Raw genomic sequence first — 18,291 nt, forward strand, 5'->3', positions numbered from 1 at the left:
GAAGCAATAAGCATAAGTAATAATAGAACATGAAAAGATCTACAAACACCCAAAAAGAATGAAAAATAAAGAACCAAACAAAATGAGGTGGATGGTTGTAAGGCTCTGCCAATCCTTTGCTTAGTGTCAGACCACTCACTATTTTCCAGGTCAAATTAAAACAAGCAGATCAGTCTTGGGAATGGTAGTTAAATGAGAGCATTTAAAAATAAAAAGATGGTAAGGAATAGTGTCTTCCAAGATAGAAACAAGGGGAAAATAAAAATGGGAATCTTTGGAGACTCTTGTAACAAATAAAACCACGATCCTCTGGCCAAGCAAGTTTAGCAAATGTCCAAAACAGAGTGCTATATTTTTTGTTTTTTTTTATAAGGGATATAATTGCAAATAAAACATTAAACACAAAATTGCATTTGGGTTTTATTTTGAACACAAGTCTTATTTCATTTTTGAAGCAGCAAAACAATGTTTTTAGTATTTAAAATACTTTATCCAATACAGATGGCTTTTTGAATTCTTGTGTATGACGTAGCATATACAGACAGCCTGGAATAAAAGAAAATTGGATAAAAAGAAATTATTCAAATGGATCGACTATTTAGATTTTAAAAGATGTGTGAATTTTTTTATTGATAGTTATTTGTTTATTTTCATTTGTTTTTATGGAAATTGATCCAGACAAGATATGAAGCTACTTAATGTATAAAGCTAGAAAGAACAATTAAAATGCATAACAAGCTGAGCATTTATGGAGGGGAGGGCTCTCCCCTCCATAAATGAAAAATTTACTTGCACCATAACTAATATTTGTTCAAAATTTAAATAAAAATTCAAGGAAATTGGGAAAAGCGCAAACAAATGAACGAACAAACAATTTTAGAGCAATTTTACCCCTATAATGGCCCATAGGGAAGCAACCAGAGTTATCCTGGAAAACCTGTTCTCGCAAAAATTTATTTTCACCATGAATAATGTTTGTGCAAAATTTTTTATAATGCAAACAAACGAATGGGAGAGTGGACGAATGGGTATGAATTACTAAATTCGGGAAACAAAAATAGAAAGGAAGGTCTTTTAATGGACGGTGATAAAATCAGAGGCAAAATAACCAGAACATGAAATACCGCAACGAACACACAGTCATGAGCAACACAGCATGTGAGGATAGTTTAACAGCAAGTTGTGGCGGAGAAGCCTCTCAAGGAGCTACCTTTGAGTTCAGTCTCCTGTACTATCACTCAGGAACGTGAACCTAACGCCCTCTGCGAAAAGTACTTAATCATTTCATGAGCTTTATAATTTATGAGACAAACTAAGCCGCAAAGAGACTTCTACTATCAGCATTCAATCATGTAGATACCAAGCATTCAATCATGTAGACACCAAGCATTCAATCATGTAGACACCAAGCATTCAATCATGTAGACACCAAGCATTCAATCATGTAGACACCAAGCATTCAATCATGTAGACACCAAGCATTCAATCATGTAGACACCAAGCATTCAATCATGTAGACACCAAGCATTCAATCATGTAGACACCAAGCATTCAATCATGTAGACACCAAGCATTCAATCATGTAGACACCAAGCATTCAATCATGTAGACACCAAGCATTCAATCATGTAGACACCAAGCATTCAATCATGTAGACACCAAGCATTCAATCATGTAGACACCAAGCATTCAATCATGTAGACACCAAGCATTCAATCATGTAGACACCAAGCATTCAATCATGTAGACACCAAGCATTCAATCATGTAGACACCAAGCATTCAATCATGTAGACACCAAGCATTCAATCATGTAGACACCAAGCATTCAATCATGTAGACACCAAGCATTCAATCATGTAGACACCAAGCATTCAATCATGTAGACACCAAGCATTCAATCATGTAGACACCAAGCATTCAATCATGTAGACACCAAGCATTCAATCATGTAGACACCAAGCATTCAATCATGTAGACACCAAGCATTCAATCATGTAGACACCAAGCAGGTTAACCAAGAAGTAAGGTCCTGGATATGACCTTAAACTATGTGACGATGGTGAGGCCCCAGCTTGCGGGCTTTGGGGAGTGTGGAGCCACCCTTTAATTGCCATTGCTCCCAGGTCCACTCTGACCCGGCGTGGTAGTACCTGTTAGGGTTCCAACTATGGGTTAAATAGAAACCGACTTAAAAGAAAAACAAAACGAATGTACTCTAAAAAATCGTTCTTCAAAATCACTAGATTCGGCATTAAATAACCTCAAAAGGGTTGATATGCTGTAAAACAAAAACAACCAACCAAGAAGTAAGGCCTTCAAAGGCCCAAATAGTGTAAGAAGAAGGTACAAGGCTGACTGATAAAAAAAATCTAAAAATTTAATGGTTTAATTTTTATTTATTGAAAAGGGGGGGGGTATTATTTGCTTTAGACAACAACATGAAAAAGTGGTCAAAAAACAAATACATAACAAATAAATGTTACCAAAGGCAAGATAAGTTACTCTTATACCTACTTGGATAAGTTTTTGGTGTTTTAACTTATTTTAAAGCGTTTATTAAGTTTGAAATGCTAGTAATGCTGAACGCTTAAGTTAAAACAACCAAAAATACTGATAGAAATCCAATAAATGTCACAGTGATATTTGTTATTTATTTCTTGATTACTTTTTTCCGTTTGTTGTATAGAGTAAAACATGCCCCCCCCCCCAACAAATAACAATGCATTTGAAAACAACTTACATTTGAGTATTTGTTTGCTTGAGGGTTTGATCTTCTCATCTGGGAGTGAGTAGAGGACGATAAGCCAATCCATAAACTGAAAACAAAAAAAAAAAAGGCATAGAATCCGTTGAATTTATATGCTGTGTGGATTTGGGAAAAGAATCACAAAATTTCATAACATCCCGACAATAATTATAAGAAAATGTGCAGCTGCAAAAAGAATTGTTGTTTATAACATGTACATGCATCATGATACATGTTTGGAAGTGGTGCATAAACGCACATAATGAATTGACAGATCTGCGATGGGAAAAACATTCAGCTAAAAGAGAAACTCATCCACAAAATTTATTAGTTTTTTTGAAAACGTAATCATTTGTTTTAAATTTATTATTTTTATTATTAAAAAAAAAAATTAAAAATAAAATAACTGACTGTATAAATATGTTAACATGTAGGTGTGAATTGTTCGTAAATAGCTGGTTTGTGCGTATTAACTTACAACAGACCTTAAAAGCCACACTTTAGAGAATTGATTACTAGGCAATAAGTTCATATAAAAGTTTTCCTATAATGACGAGACACGTTATGGTTTGAATCACCATGAATAAATGAATTGAATACTTTGCTAGAATAGAATCCTGCATCCCCCACCTCAACTTCCCACCAAAAAATTTTGAAAAAGAACTCGTAGATTCACATTTGAAGACAGTTTAGACTAATAGCCTGATGACAATGGATTTCAAAAGAAATCATGGCTGAAACATGTCTGCACATATGTGGCCAATAGTGTTGCATAAATAAAGTAATTATAGATATATATAAATGAAATACTAGTGCAGTAAGAATACAGGTAGTATAATACTGTAAAATTAAGTCCAAATAAATATTAGTATTAATATTTACTAGCAGTTCAGTCCGGCTTTGATCGGGCCCTATGTACTGTTCATAAATTGCCCTATGTGTGAATACCCTTTATGTAACATTTCAAATGTTTAGTCGTAAAATTGTCTGATTAATTTGGTAGAGACAAATCGTTGAACTTTGACCCCTTGATAGCCAAATTTCTGCCCAAAAACTGATTAAATTTTTTTTTCCAAATTTCAATCTCCCTTATGTCAAAATCTTGAGTATGTAGACTGAAAATTGAAAGAGTAGTTTGGTTGGGAAATGTAGACACACAGACAATTTCACTTTTATAGATATATAGATAAGATGATCCTAGGCAGATAAAGAAAGCTCAGTATGTAAGATATAGCAATAATATAAATGGAAATTTTAGTTAAATCATGTATAATTACAACAATAATTATTGTTAAGGAGTACAGATAATTATTAGTCTTTTCCTTTAATAATCATCTGTACTCCGTTGTTAAGCACTAAATTTTGTTGTAATTATACATAATTTAACTCAAAATTTCCATTTATATATATGTATGTATATATATATAGTATCTCTGTAGCTATAATTCAATATAGTAGCCTTTTATGTCCAAGCAACACTGCGCATCGTTTGAGGTACCTACCTGAGAAGCCTATCCTGCCTTGACAGAGTACAAAATAGACTTCGTGGCTTAGTGGGGGATGCCCTTTTCTCTACCCTGCAACCTCTCTCCCACAGAAGAGACGTTGCAAGCCTATCCTTGTTTTATCGTTATTTCCATGGCAGGTGCTCGTCTGAACTCCAATCTCTGGTCCCCCCTCGCCAATCTTTCACGAAAAACACCCGTCTAGCTGAATCCACTGTGAAAAATTTCCCCCACTCTACATCTGTGCCTAAATCAAAACGCGGATTCCATGAACAAAGCTTCTTTCTTAGAACTGCACGCCTGTGGAACTCTGTTCCGTCTGCCTGCTTCCCACTGGACTACAACTTGGATGTCTTCAAGTCCAACGTTAACAAATTCCTAATGAACCGCCCCCCCCCTTAAGTAAACATTTCATCAAATCTCCACACTAACGTAATGTACTTGCAATAACCCTTATCCCTGAGTGGCTTCCGGGCCTTGATTAGTGGTGATCACTGTGTAAAAAAAAAGAAAAAAGAAGCAAGATCAATTCTGCTCAATATCAAAGCAACCAGATACCCTGTTCAAGGTCTACCATCACTACGAACGTAGAGGAGAGAATTGCAGTTGATCTAGATCTACGTTGATACAAATTACTGAAAATCTAAACCCTAGAAACAAATTATTGTTTGCTGTTCTTTTAACCTCCTCGTATTATTATAGTTATCAGAAAAGAAAAGATAGTGAAAGAAGCCGTGGACATCACCGTTGAATGAGCCAACTACTAGGTGTAGAATTAAGATTAACTATTTTCACATCATGACATTCATTTTTCGATGGACTTGGAAAAAAAACATTAAGATTCATTTTTGGTGGACTTGTGGTAAAAAAGTAATATTCATTTTTAGTGGACTTGAAAAAACATTAACATTCATTTTTGGTGGTGATAAAAAAAAATATTCATTTTTGGTTGGGTAAAATATTTACCTATGCAAACAGTAAAAAAAAAAAAAAAAAAAAAAAAAAAACAAGTATAAAATTTGATACCAGCGAAAATATTTGAAAGAAATAATAAAAAGCAAGACTTGCCTTTGGAAGAACCTGCTTCCATGGTTCCTTGTTCATTCTGGAAATGTAAGATGGCATCAAGTGTAGCCAAAAGTCTTGCTGGTTTTGCAGGTAGACGGAACAGGGGAACTCTTGCACATCACTTTTGTTGTTATTGACAAGATCAGCCATAAAAAGTGGATGTTGGCCAGCGACAGCTGCAGCCACTGAAGTGTTCACCCAGGAGCAGGCGGCTGCACAAACGATGCGGATGGCAAAATCGAATGCCTAAAATAAAATTAAAAAAAAAAAAAGAAAACGTATTTTTTGAATTTTTAAACATTATATTCAATGAAACAATATTCAATGAAAAAAAGCAAATAAAAAGAAAAAAAGGAAAGGAAAAAAAAAGCAAATAAAAAGAAAAAAAGGAAAGAAAAAAACAAATTAAAAGAAAAAAAAGGAAAAAAAAGAGAAAATAAAAATAAAAAGAAAGCAAAAAAGAAAAAGAAAAGAAAGGTATTGTTTTTATTGTTCACAATAACGTTATATATTGGAACCCTACACAAGTAGAGATTATGTTGACTAGTATGAATTTCAACAAGGGATACATTTAGTACATGCCAGGATAACCTGGCAGGAAACGGAAATAGACCCAGTGCAGCTGGCATGATTAATGCAAGGAATCAAAGGATAGTTTCCTAGACAAAAGCTTGAAACACACGTGTTGAATGAGATGACAGAGATTACATCACGTGCAGAACGCAGAACAGAGTTTCTAAGCAGGTTGAGCTGAAAAGCAGACAGACATGATGTGTCCAAAAATGTAGATATTTTCTCAAGGCTTTGTTTGTTCGTCTTCCATTTTAAGGCTAAATAAGAAAATTAATTAAGTAATTTACGTAGTCTCTCCCTCAAAGAAAAAAAAACTCTTTGAGTAAAACCTTTGAAATCCCAACAAGTCTCCATTACTTTAAGACTGAGTAGATTTGTCTCAAGTTAAACAGGAGATGACAACCACTGTGTTCTGATATCCTTACTCCTCTCACACGTCTCATCATCCCTCACAGATTCCCTTGACTCTCTTATGCCACTCAAAAACTGATGTTTGATTCATGCAAGCAGATTGAATTTTTGAAATTCACTAGCTGTGACAGTAAGGCTTTAGTAGGGTGTATTCCAATTCCTGTTGTAGCTGTTCATTTGGGCCTGAAATCATATGAAATGTATAGTAATAACATACTGAATTTTCAAAGTCTATGACAATTTTACATCCCTGTACAAATAAGTCTGGAAACTTATTGAAGGCACCTCGTACCTTAGAAAAAAAAAAAAAAAAGCGGTCAAGTTTTTTAAACTTTGACTCCAATTATGACCCCTTAACATTTATTGTTTTGGGCTCAAATCAAGTTATTAAGTTAGATCCATGTCCAAGGAACCTATATCTAAAATTTCAAGTATTTAGACCAAAAATTGGCGGAGGAGTTTGGTAGAGTTCTCAAAGGTCAAATCGTTGAACTTTGACCCCTTAACAGCCAAATTTCTGTCCGAAAACCGATCACAAAGATTTTCCCAAATCTCAGTACCCTGTATATCAAATTTAGAGTCTGTAGACTGAAAATTGACAGAGTTATTGCGTAGGGAAATGTACAGAGACACACACACACAGACACATTCACTTTTATAGATATATAGATTATACATTATGCAATGTTAAATTTTTAGGTTGGGGCCCGAGGAAAATTAGCTGAGATAAGATGTAAATAAAGGGAGACATTAATTGAAATAAATCTTTAACCAACTCGAGACACACTTCCCATTTCCCGAGAATCAATTAGGATCGCTGTAACTTCTTGACCCAAACTCTGTTCCTTTATTTTTTTAATTTCTCGAGTTAGAAGTTAAGTTAGAAATAAAAAATACAATAATTTGTGAGACTTGCAGGAGAGTGCTGATGAACGATATCAGGGTTTACCCATACAGAATACAGACGCTGCAGACATACAGCCTCAGACAAGAAGCAGAGGAGGGATATGGCAGTCAAGCTGCTCGAGAAGATCAAGGAGACACCAAGTTTCCTTAATCTTCACTAGTTTGCATTTTGGAGATGGAAATGTTTTTGAGATAAGTGATTTCAGTACTAATTCGCACTTTTTATTTTTAGATTCAAATATTAATACCTATATTTTATTTCAGTATTTAATTTATGTATTTCTGTTGTATTAAATGCTAGCTTTTTTTCTCGTCCATAAATGTTTATCTACCGAGTTGATCTTAAATATTTGTATAATCAATCCATTATATTATCATTTTCAGTCCCCCACCCCTAAATTCTGGCTTCCATCTTATCTCGCAATTACTTATAACGTCACCAACTAACTTCGGAAGAATCCCCCTCCCCCCCATCCGCTTTTCTTTTATATCGTAAGTTTATTAAAACGTGACTAGTTAAAGTTCAGAATAAAATCACGCTTTTCTTTTAACGGTTAATTTAAAAAAAAAAAAAATCTTCTGAACGCTATTAAAAGTTAAATTCTTCACTAGTTTGCATTTTGGAGACGGAAGTGTTTTTTGAGATAAGTGATTTCAATACTAATTCACACTTTTTATTTTTAGATTCAAATATTAATACCTACATTTTATTTCAGTATTTAATTTATGTATTTCTGTTGTATTAAATGCTAGCTTTTTTTCTCGTCCATAAATGTTTATTTATCTACCGAGTTGATTGCAAAAATAGATTACCTAATTGCACTTATTTTTAGTTCGTGAGAGGGGAATCTATCACCATACTTTCCCTTAAACACGTCTGTTGGACTTTTATAAGTAGAATACTTAATAATTTTTTTTTTTTTTTTTTTTTAATGGAGAGCAGAAAACGCATTGTGGATGCGTTATCGGCAGCTCCTGTTACTCTCGCTTCTTCTTATTTGTCCCTCGGTCCTCATTTTTTAATGAGTGATTTTTCTGACAAAGGGAGAAGAAAAAGCTGTTTTCTAGATTGGCAGTATTTTGCGCGAACAGTTGGCAGAGTTGGTGGAAATTTTCTGTTTCTATGTCTATCCTTGTAGCCATGTCACTAGTAAGGGTGCTGGAGGTAAACGTTTTGTCTGGGCTGACGTTATCCGCCTGATAGTCAGGGACCCGAACCTTGGATTAACCACTAAGGAGGCTGTCTTATCAGCAGGTGCAAAGTACTGGGGCTGCTGTATTGCCATTTGGTGAATGGATTCTGGACCATGCAGTAGCTTCTGGTGGGGCCTCTCGATGCCATACTAGTGGGTAACTGTTACGGCTTTACCTTATCATTAGCTACAAAAAAAAAAAAAAAAATTCTTCGTTTCTTTTTTTCTCTTAGTTTCCCCTCTCTGTCCTGCTCTAAGTAAATCTGACGACCTAGTCCACAAATTCCAAAATTTCATCATGACAAGTTTCAAGAAAAAATACACGATTAAACCCGGTTCTCCAACTTCCAACGTAGACCCCTACTACCATGTCTCCTTCTCCAACATCAGGGGTCTACGTTCTAACCTTCCAATTACAGGAGACTAAACCAGACCTTTTATTTTTAAGTGAAACTGGCATTGGACAGGCTATTTCCCTAGAAGAGTTTGCAATTACAGGATACTCTAACTTAACTTCTAAATCTGACCCCCAAGATCGCCATGGGCATGGAATATGTGCCTATATTAAAGATAGCTTTCCATGTGGGAGGGAAATCTCCAGGGAAGATCCTAACTTACCCTATATGTGCTTCCGGGTTGCTTTAGCTCACACTACTGCATTTATATTTACTCTCTATCGCCCCCACAACAGCGGAGTTACTATCTTTCAAAGCATATCTGAGAAAATTGACCAAGTCCTATCTGCTTATCCTTCAGCTAACATTCACGTATGTGGAGACTTCAATGTTCACAACGTCGAATGGTTGACCCACTCAAACAAGACCGATGATGAGGGGAGGTTCTGTCATGATTTCTCCATTGCCTATGACCTCACTCAGATTGTTCAGGAACCCACCCGTGTGCCCGACAATGACGGCCAGTATGCGAGCCTACTAGACCTTTTTCTCACAACTTGCCCTGAACTATGTTCAGTTTCTGTTCTGTCGCCTCTTGGATCTTCTGACCACTCTGTTGTATCAATTAAGATAAAAATGAAATGTAATAAGTCCCCAGACGTACCTCTCCATCGTACAGTATATCGATACACTAAGGCTGACTGGGATAGCTTCCGTACATTTATATCTGATCTACCTCTGCATTCCATGTTTAAAAAGGATGTGTCCTCTATAGTATTAGACCTAACTGAATGGTTAATTGTAGGTATTGACCATTTCATACCCTCTAAAAAGTTTCAGCAAAAACCTAACAGCCAGCCATGGTTCTCTCCAGAATGTGCTGCTGCCATTGCGCACAGAAATCACTTTTTCCACTGCTTCAAACGTAATAGATGTATGGAAACTAAAGCCGTTTTCAGGACTGCCAGCAACCATTGTAAGAAAGTAATAAGGAACGCAAGAGAGTTGTATGCTCAGTCCGTCAAGTCCAAAGTAGCTGAGCAGCAGCTTGGTTCCCACCAGTTTTGGCAAATAGCAAACAGAATCCTGAACAGAAGCGTGTGCTCCATCCCAACTATTATCAATGGACCTGAGGTAATCTCGTCAGTATCAGACAAAGCTAAACTCTTTGTCAAGAACTTTGCAGCTAATTCTACCCTTTGCGACCAAGACCGCCAACCCCCAATATTTCCTCCTGTATCAGAAAACACACTATATGATATACGTATATCTGTACGTGATGTCGCCAAGCTAATCAAAAACTTTGATTCCAGTAAAGCAACTGACCCTGACGGTATTCCAATTATAGTACTCAAAAAACTTCAACCTGAACTAGCGCCCATACTTATAAAACTGTTTAAACGTTGTCTTAAGGAGAATTGCTTCCCATCACCCTGGAAAATCTCATCAGTATGCCCTGTATTTAAGAATTCGGGTGATCGCTCATCCCCCTCTCAGTACAGGCCAATAAGTCTCCTGTGCGTCATGAGTAAGTTGCTAGAATCTGTGTTAAATACAGAAGTAATCAACCATCTCAACAAAAATAACCTTCTTAGTGACACTCAATATGGTTTCCGTTCTGCTAGATCTACAGCAGATGTCCTTACAGTTACATCGCATAGGATTAGCAAATCTCTCGACGGTGGCAATCTTTCTAGGGCAATTGCTCTTGACATATCTAAAGCCTTTGATAGGGTATGGCATAAAGGTTTACTTCATAAGATCGCTAGCTATGGTATAGCTGGAAATGTCTTCTTAATTATTAAATCATTTCTTTCTGATAGGTTCATAAGAGTAGTAGTTGAGGGGCAAAAATCAGAAGCTCACAGTATTAATGCCGGTGTCCCTCAGGGGTCCATCCTGGGCCCAACTCTTTTCCTGATCTACATTAATGATCTTCCAAATCACATCCTTACATCATTTGTAGACATTTATGCTGATGACACTACCATTTATGGTAGCACATCTAAGACAGTAAACGACCAAGTTCTCTCCAATTCTCTCTCCTCTGATCTTGAGCACGTAGTACAATGGGGAAAGGAGTGGCTGGTTACTTTTAATGCTTCTAAAACCAAGCTTCTCTCTTTACATTATCAACATTCTAATCCACATTTGGCATCAATTGAAATGAATGGCTCTCGTCTTCAGGAGGCCTCAAGTTTTGACAAGCTTCTGGGCTTGACCATTACTCCTGATCTTAAATGGAACACGTACATCAAATCTGTTGCCAAGGCCGCTGGAAAAATGGTGGGATCTTTCTATCGATCCGGTAAATATCTCACTGCTGATGCTATTCTCTATCTATATAAGAGCCAGGTACGTCCAAGGATGGAATACTGTTGCCACATCTGGGCAGGAGCTGCTAGAAAGGACTTGTCCTGCCTTGATAAAGTTCAAAATAGACTTCATAGCCTCGTAGGAGATGTCCTTTTCTCCTCCTTGCCACCTCTATCTCACAGAAGAGATGTTGTGAGTTTGTCTCTGATGTATCGTTGTTTTCATGGAAAGTGTTCGACTGAGCTTCAATCTATGGTCTCCCCTCGCCAAACTTTCACAAGAAACACTCGTCTAGTTGTAAACACTATCAATAATTCCCTCCACTCTTTATCTGTGCCTAAACCTAAACGTAGATTCCATGAACAAAGCTTCTTTCTTAGAACTGCACGCCTGTGGAATTGTCTTCCATTTTCCTGCTTTCCGGCTGACTACAATATGGTTGTGTTCAAGTCTAAAGTAAATAAGTTCTTGATGAGCCGTTCCATATAAGTTATCAAATTTACCAAATTTTCATTACTAATGATTACTATATTGTCCAATTTCTACTGTACACTCTTTAACCCTTATCCTTGAGTGGCCTCTTGGCCTTGATAATGTGGTGATGCCTATGTAAAAAAAAAATCTCCTTTGGACCTCAGATGAAGCCCACTTCCATCTTAATGGAAAGGCGAACTCCAAGACAAATGTCTTCTGGGGGTCCTCCAGACCCAATGAAGTAGCCACCAAGCCCCTGCACTCTCCTAAGTGCATGGTGTGGGCATCATCGCACCAATCTTCATCGAAGAATCTGGTGCAGCAGTGACAGTCACCAAGGAGCGGTATGTGGAGTTCCTCAAAACCTTCAAGAGTGAGCTCCAGACCATCTACCCGTTGCTCATGAGCAAGTTCTGGTTCCAGCAGGATGGAGCAAGTTCTCACACCTCAAACCTGTCCCGAGATTGGCTGAAAGAGAACTTTGGAGGCTGAGCGATCAGTCTCAAGACTGCTTTTGAGTGGGTACCCCATAGCCCGGACCTAAGTCCCCCAGATTTATTTTGGGCTATCTTAAGGACAGAGTCTACGCAGGGAAACCCAGAACCATCACGGAACTCAAGGAAGCCATCAGCGAAGAGATGAAAGCCATTACCAATTCGGTCTGTAAGAACGTCATTGATAACTTCGTGCTGCGCCTCAAGAAATGCACGTAACTAAATGGAGGCCATCTAGAACATATGCTGTAGAATGGAGAAAAAAGGCCAAAGACCCTAGTGTTTTGATGTGATGTTTTGAATATAATAAACTAGTTATGACCAAAGTTTCATTTCATTCGGACAAAACACTAAGAAACGGGGCCTAATTAGAGTTGGGGCCTGTTTTTTGGGGTCACCATATATATATATATATATATATGTGTGTGTGTGTGTGTGTGTGTGTGTGTGTGTATATATATATATATATATATATATATATGCATAAATTGGATTCTTTGCATAGATTAGCATTGTGAATTAGCATTGCTGCATTCATTTTGTATACATGTTAGGCTGTTTCTTTTTTTTTCCAATAATATGGCATCTGAGATTTGTTAGTGAAATTCAAAATTAGATTATGCTGATGAGGCCATCTAGAACATATGCTATAGAACGGAGAAAAAAGGCCAAAGACCGTAGTGTTTTGATGTGATGTTTTGAATATAATAAACTAGTTATGACCAAAGTTTCATTTCATTCATACAAAACACTTAAGAAACGGGGCCTAATTAGAGGTGGGGCCCGTTTTTTGGGGGGGTCACCATATATATAAAAATGTAACTCTTGGTTCGTTCGCAATTAATAGTCTAAAAAACCACTGGACGGATGGCTTCCACGTTTTGGTATAATACGTTTAATATATCCATGTGTGTTTTTATATATTTCTTTTTAATTATAACATTATACTTAATTTTTCTATGATAAATAGGTGGTTTTCTTTGTACTGAAAGGCCATTTTTTTATTTAGGGACAATTATTTATTACTGCTTCCTGTCACGTGACCAGTGTTTCCAATTTAGCGGTTTTCCTGCTAGATCTGGAGATTTCGTTTGCAATCTAGCGGGGAATTCTAGAAAATCTGGAGATATTTCGCACCCACACACCCACAATTTTAGATTAAAAAATGAAGAAAAGCGCTTGAAAATACTTTAAAACATAAAATAAACTCATTCATGTAAGTAAAAGAAAGTAGCATTTATTGCCTTTGGTAACAATTATTTATTGATTATTTGTTTTGTTTTTCACCTTTTCACATTCTTAAATCTCGCTATAAAATCGATTTTTCCACGTACATTTTCAGTGAGGTGGGGGTGGGGGTATTACAACCTCCGAAGTTTATTTTAAAATATGATCTAAGCAATCCCGCTTAATTTAGAAGTATTTAATCGAAAATTGTAAAAAGCAAGAAACAACAGCAAAAAAAAAAAAAAAAAACTCATACCAATACAGTAGAATTTAATTATCCACCAACCTAAATACTTTTAACATGCTAAAACAAAGTTTTTTTTATTTTTTTTATTTTTCTAATTTCAAAATATGTTGCACCATTATTGTAATGTTTAATTTGCAGTATATTTCAATTTAACTTTTATTATAAAAAGTTTGAGTTTATGATTTGTTTCTTGCAAAAAAAAAAAAAAAAAAAAAAATACCCTCTCTGAAAAAAACAGGTAAAACTAGCTGATAAAATATATAAGCCTTCTGGGGAGCTAACCGCTTCAATATAATTCCAGAAACATATAGTACGAAAACACGGAACATTTTATATATTGAATATTTATCATTTTTTTAGTGTAGAAAGTTAAAATATGGAGTTTTTTTTGGGAGATGAATTAGCGATTTTTGAAAATTTCAGATGATAAAAGTTAAAAATCTAGCGATTTTCTGGACATTTCTTTCTCCTAACCTCGCGGGTTTTTTTAAATGTTAGAAAAGGATATTTTGGTCTCACAGGCTTAATGTAAACATAATGCGTTTGCAATATTGGTAAATTTTCAATGGGTTTAATCACATGATTATTGATAATGTAACCATGTGATTGAAATTTGATTTAAATTAACCGCACGTGGTCGCTTTGCTATCAAATATTCATCGAAAAATGGTAGGACATACAATGAATGCCAACGCTCAAAGTGTATAAACATTTTGACCCTTCCCTTTACTTAAAAATTCACTAAAAATCAGGAAATTAACCAATTTTAATGAAAATTTCAGTATTTATCAAATAAGGATTGCAGAATATAATGGACTAATTATTTTTACTTAACTCTTAGTGAAAATGTTTTATTTTGATTAAACAAAAAATAACTTTACTAAAGTTATGGTTTTCAGTAGTAAATAAAAAACGCAAGAATTTATTTTTGCTTTTTTTATATAAATAAAGCATCGTAATTTGTAACAATAAAAAATAATTTTTACAGGAACATTCCGAAAAAAGCCCCTAAAGTCTGTATTAATGAATTCGAAGAAAAATACATTTCTCACATACTATCAGGAAATAAAAGATTCTATTAGATTCCTATTTCAGTCACCTAAATTATTTAGGGTGAAATGAGTTTAGGAATTTATAGCCAAACCTAAACATTTTTTTTTGCTTAAAAAAAATAGCATTAATACAGTAAGTTATGTAAAATTTGCATAGAATGCTCTGCTTTACGGTTGTTGTAAAAATGGAACGGAAATTTGAATTTCGTTCCCTTTTAAATTCAGTACATTTTTACATTACGTCCAACTCATCGTTCACATTCGACACGTGAACTTTTATAGCTTTTCGGGTATGCTGGCAAGGATAGGGGTGTCTATTCCGAAAGCCGTTCTAAGATTGGTAGGTGTATCAGAAATTTTGTGAAAAATAGTGAATAATTCCATCCCGTCTTTCCGAGCTTATAACTCCTCGAAAAATGTAACTCAAGCTCTAATTTTTTTTTCAATTAAAGGAGCAAGGAGGACCAAGGTTTCATTAAAAAAAAACAAACAACGTGGTTTTTTTTAAAAAAAAAAAGGTTTTAAACTTCGGACTTTACAGGTAAATTTCTAAAAACACTACTTTTTTTGTTTTTAATTTGAATATATTATTTATTGACCTTTTCTCTTCAATTTCTGATATATAACACTTTGGTGAGTAAATTAATTATTTACTTTTTAATAGACATTTCAAAATGGGAGGCGTGAATTATTCGACCCCCTGTCTTTCCAAGCTTATAACTACTCGAAAAATGTAATTCAAGCCCTAATTTTTTGTTAATTAAAGGAGCAAGGACCAACATTTCATTAAAAAAAAAACAAAAGAAAAAACAATGTGGTTTTAAAAAAAAACTTCGAACTTTACAGGTAAATTTCTAAAAAACACTACTTTTTTTGTTTTAAATTTGAATATATTATTTATTGACCTTTTCACTTGAATTTGTGATATATAAAACTTTTGTGTGTAAATTAATGATTTACTTTTTAATAGACACTTGAAAATGGAGGGGGGGGGGCGTGAATGTAAAAAAAAACGTTTGTCTAAAATATTATATTCAGTTTATTGGAAAGAGCATAAAATTTAACATTGATCCGAAAATATTGTAAAAATAGAATCAATAGAAAAATTTTGATAGATTTATAAAGTTTAAAAATTGAAAAATATTGAGTTCGTAAAATTCATTACTGTTTTTTAAAAAATAAAAAAAATATTTCTATAACTTTTAAAATAACTTTAATAGTTTATTTTGGAAGTATAATCCATAAAGAAAATAAACAACTCACTTTTAAAAGAGAAATTACGAGTTTTTTATATTTTATTCGCAGTTTTGTGATAGGGGTGTCAAAAATTCCTACAAAAATTCTGATACATCTACTAGATTGGAGTGTTTATTTGTTGTAAACGTACCTGACAACCTATAAATGTCGACATTTCCAATGTGAATGGTAAGCTGGACTTATGTAAAAAATAACAAAAAGATATACCAAACTGACTTTTTCGTTTAAAAATGGAATTATTTCCCTTTCGTTATTAACTTTTTTTTTTTTTTTTTTTTTAAATATTTTGTGTTTTATATACATAAAGTACAATTGTTGAATGTTACTGTTTTGATTATATTCGTTTGGGGGGGGGCACAATTAAAAAATTAAGAAAGATTAAAACGGAGCGAAATTTAAGTTTCCGGTCCATTTTTACAACAACCGTAAAACAGCGCATACTCAGCAAGTTTTATTGTAATTTATAAGCATAATGTTGAAACACTAAATCAACATTTTATTTATTTTTCTGCATAATTAATGATGGAAGTATTTTTCTGTTTATTTTCTGAACATCTGTTAAAAATAAAAATAATTTGTACATTCTCATGAAAAAAAGAATCAAACTTTTCTCTACATTCACATAACTATTTACAGTGTTCATGTAAAGTATTCATCTGTTCTTTTTATAATAAAAATTCCGTTTTAAAAGAGAAACGTTTACTGCCAAATTTCTTTAAAAAAAAAAAAAGTGCAAGTTTTCCTGAAAAAAAAAAACTTTCACCTAACCATTTATGGTAAAAAATTAATCTTTTTTTTGGGGAAAAAATAACTTTTATTGATTAAAAAAATTGCAAAAAATAATAAAAGTAAATAAACGAACAAAATGCAATTTTTCTTGAGGAATGTGTTCCATTTTAACAAACTGAGCCACAGCAACGTGTTGGCGGGTACAGCTAGTATATATATATATATGTTACATGATAAGGGCTGTCCCCTTTTCATGTAAGTATAAAAATAGAGAGATTAGTTAAAATGAAAATAAAATGAGAGAAAGCAGAAATCGAACCCTGGACATAAGTTTTAAAGAACAATAGGTTTAAATGGAATGTCCAGTAAATTGTTAATTCGGATGAAATAAATAATAAATAAACTATTCAATTGTTAGAAAGAATGTGGATAATAAAATATGGGTTAAATAAATTAGATATGTAGGTTGAATTCCTTTGTAAAAACATCAAAGAAAAAATAGCTTATTGGGAAATCATAATATCGGAAACGTGCGACTCGCGCATGTGAGGGCACGTGAATTTTGCTCACGTTGGCCGGACATGCATGAATTTCTCAATATAGGAAGTGAGAGTTAGTTAGTTAGAGACAGTCAGTGAGAAACTCAGAGAGGGTCTGGGAATTCGACCGTCTAGGAAGCGAGACGATCACTTTGAAACTAAAATGTGAAGCTTTGTATTCTTGATGATGAAAACCACGGCCGGTCGTGACGAAATAAACCTATCATGTGTTTTATAAAACGTTGTCTTATGATTCTACAAAAAGGTAAATTGAATTGTATTATATGTCTTTATATCTGTGTTATAAAATGTCATTACATACACGTCTCGACATCTCATGTCTACACAATGTCTGAACAGTGAACACTATCTCATCATTCTAAGAGCTTTCTTCTTCTACACGTCTAAGGAATGAACATTTAAAAAATAGGAATCTCTAATAACATGAACAATCTCTCTAAGTCTCTTACAACAACATCTCATTATCTCTAAGAATCTCTTTTAATGAAACCCCTAAAATATAACATATAAATTGGATTCTTTGCATAGATTAGCATTGTGAATTAGCATTGCTGCATTCATTTTGTTAGGCTGTTTCTTTTTTTTTCAATAATATGGCATGTGAGATTTGTTAGTGAAAAGAACATTTCCAATTCAAAATTAGATTCTATTGAAAAAAAAAAATTTCCACTAGAAATTATGTTAATGTGTTCAAGGAAGTGATATCACAAACACGAAATCAAGGTAAAAAATATAGCAAAAAGTTGGATGTAGTATATTGGCTTCTGTTTGAAACTGAGAACAAACATGTTTTGTAGACTAGGGGGGATACTAAAAATGTAATATTACTGTAAGCTTAGAGCAATTCTTCTTAATAATAATCATAATAGTATTAACAATATTATTATTAATTCTTTTTCATAATAATCATAATAATATTATTATTAATTCTTCTTAATAATAATCATAATAATATTAACAATATTATTATTAATTCTTCTTAATAATAATCATAATAATATTAACAATATTATTATTAATTCTTCTTAATAATAATCATAATAATATTAACAATATTATTATTAATTCTTCTTAATAATCATAATAATATTAACAATATTATTATTAATTCCTCTTAATAATAATAATAATAATAT

General features: G+C 33.9%; 1 protein-coding gene across 1 annotated transcript in view; it reads right to left on the reverse strand.

The window, feature by feature from the left end:
- Positions 1-407: 407 nt before the first annotated feature.
- LOC145284961 (focadhesin-like) overlaps positions 408-18,291 on the reverse strand; it is a 219,436-nt gene continuing 201,552 nt past the window's right edge. Inside the window, exons 37-39 of the mRNA XM_080134064.1 lie at positions 5,322-5,567; positions 2,743-2,818; positions 408-546 (exon numbers count right to left, since the gene is read on the reverse strand). Coding sequence (XP_079990190.1) covers positions 479-546; positions 2,743-2,818; positions 5,322-5,567 — 390 coding nt within the window. The 3' untranslated portion in view covers positions 408-478. The remainder of the gene's footprint in view (positions 547-2,742; positions 2,819-5,321; positions 5,568-18,291) is intronic.

The sequence above is a fragment of the Euprymna scolopes genome, chromosome 9, assembly GCF_053919585.1.
Source record: "Euprymna scolopes isolate OS-2025 chromosome 9, ASM5391958v1, whole genome shotgun sequence".
Classification (NCBI taxonomy): domain Eukaryota; kingdom Metazoa; phylum Mollusca; class Cephalopoda; order Sepiida; family Sepiolidae; genus Euprymna; species Euprymna scolopes.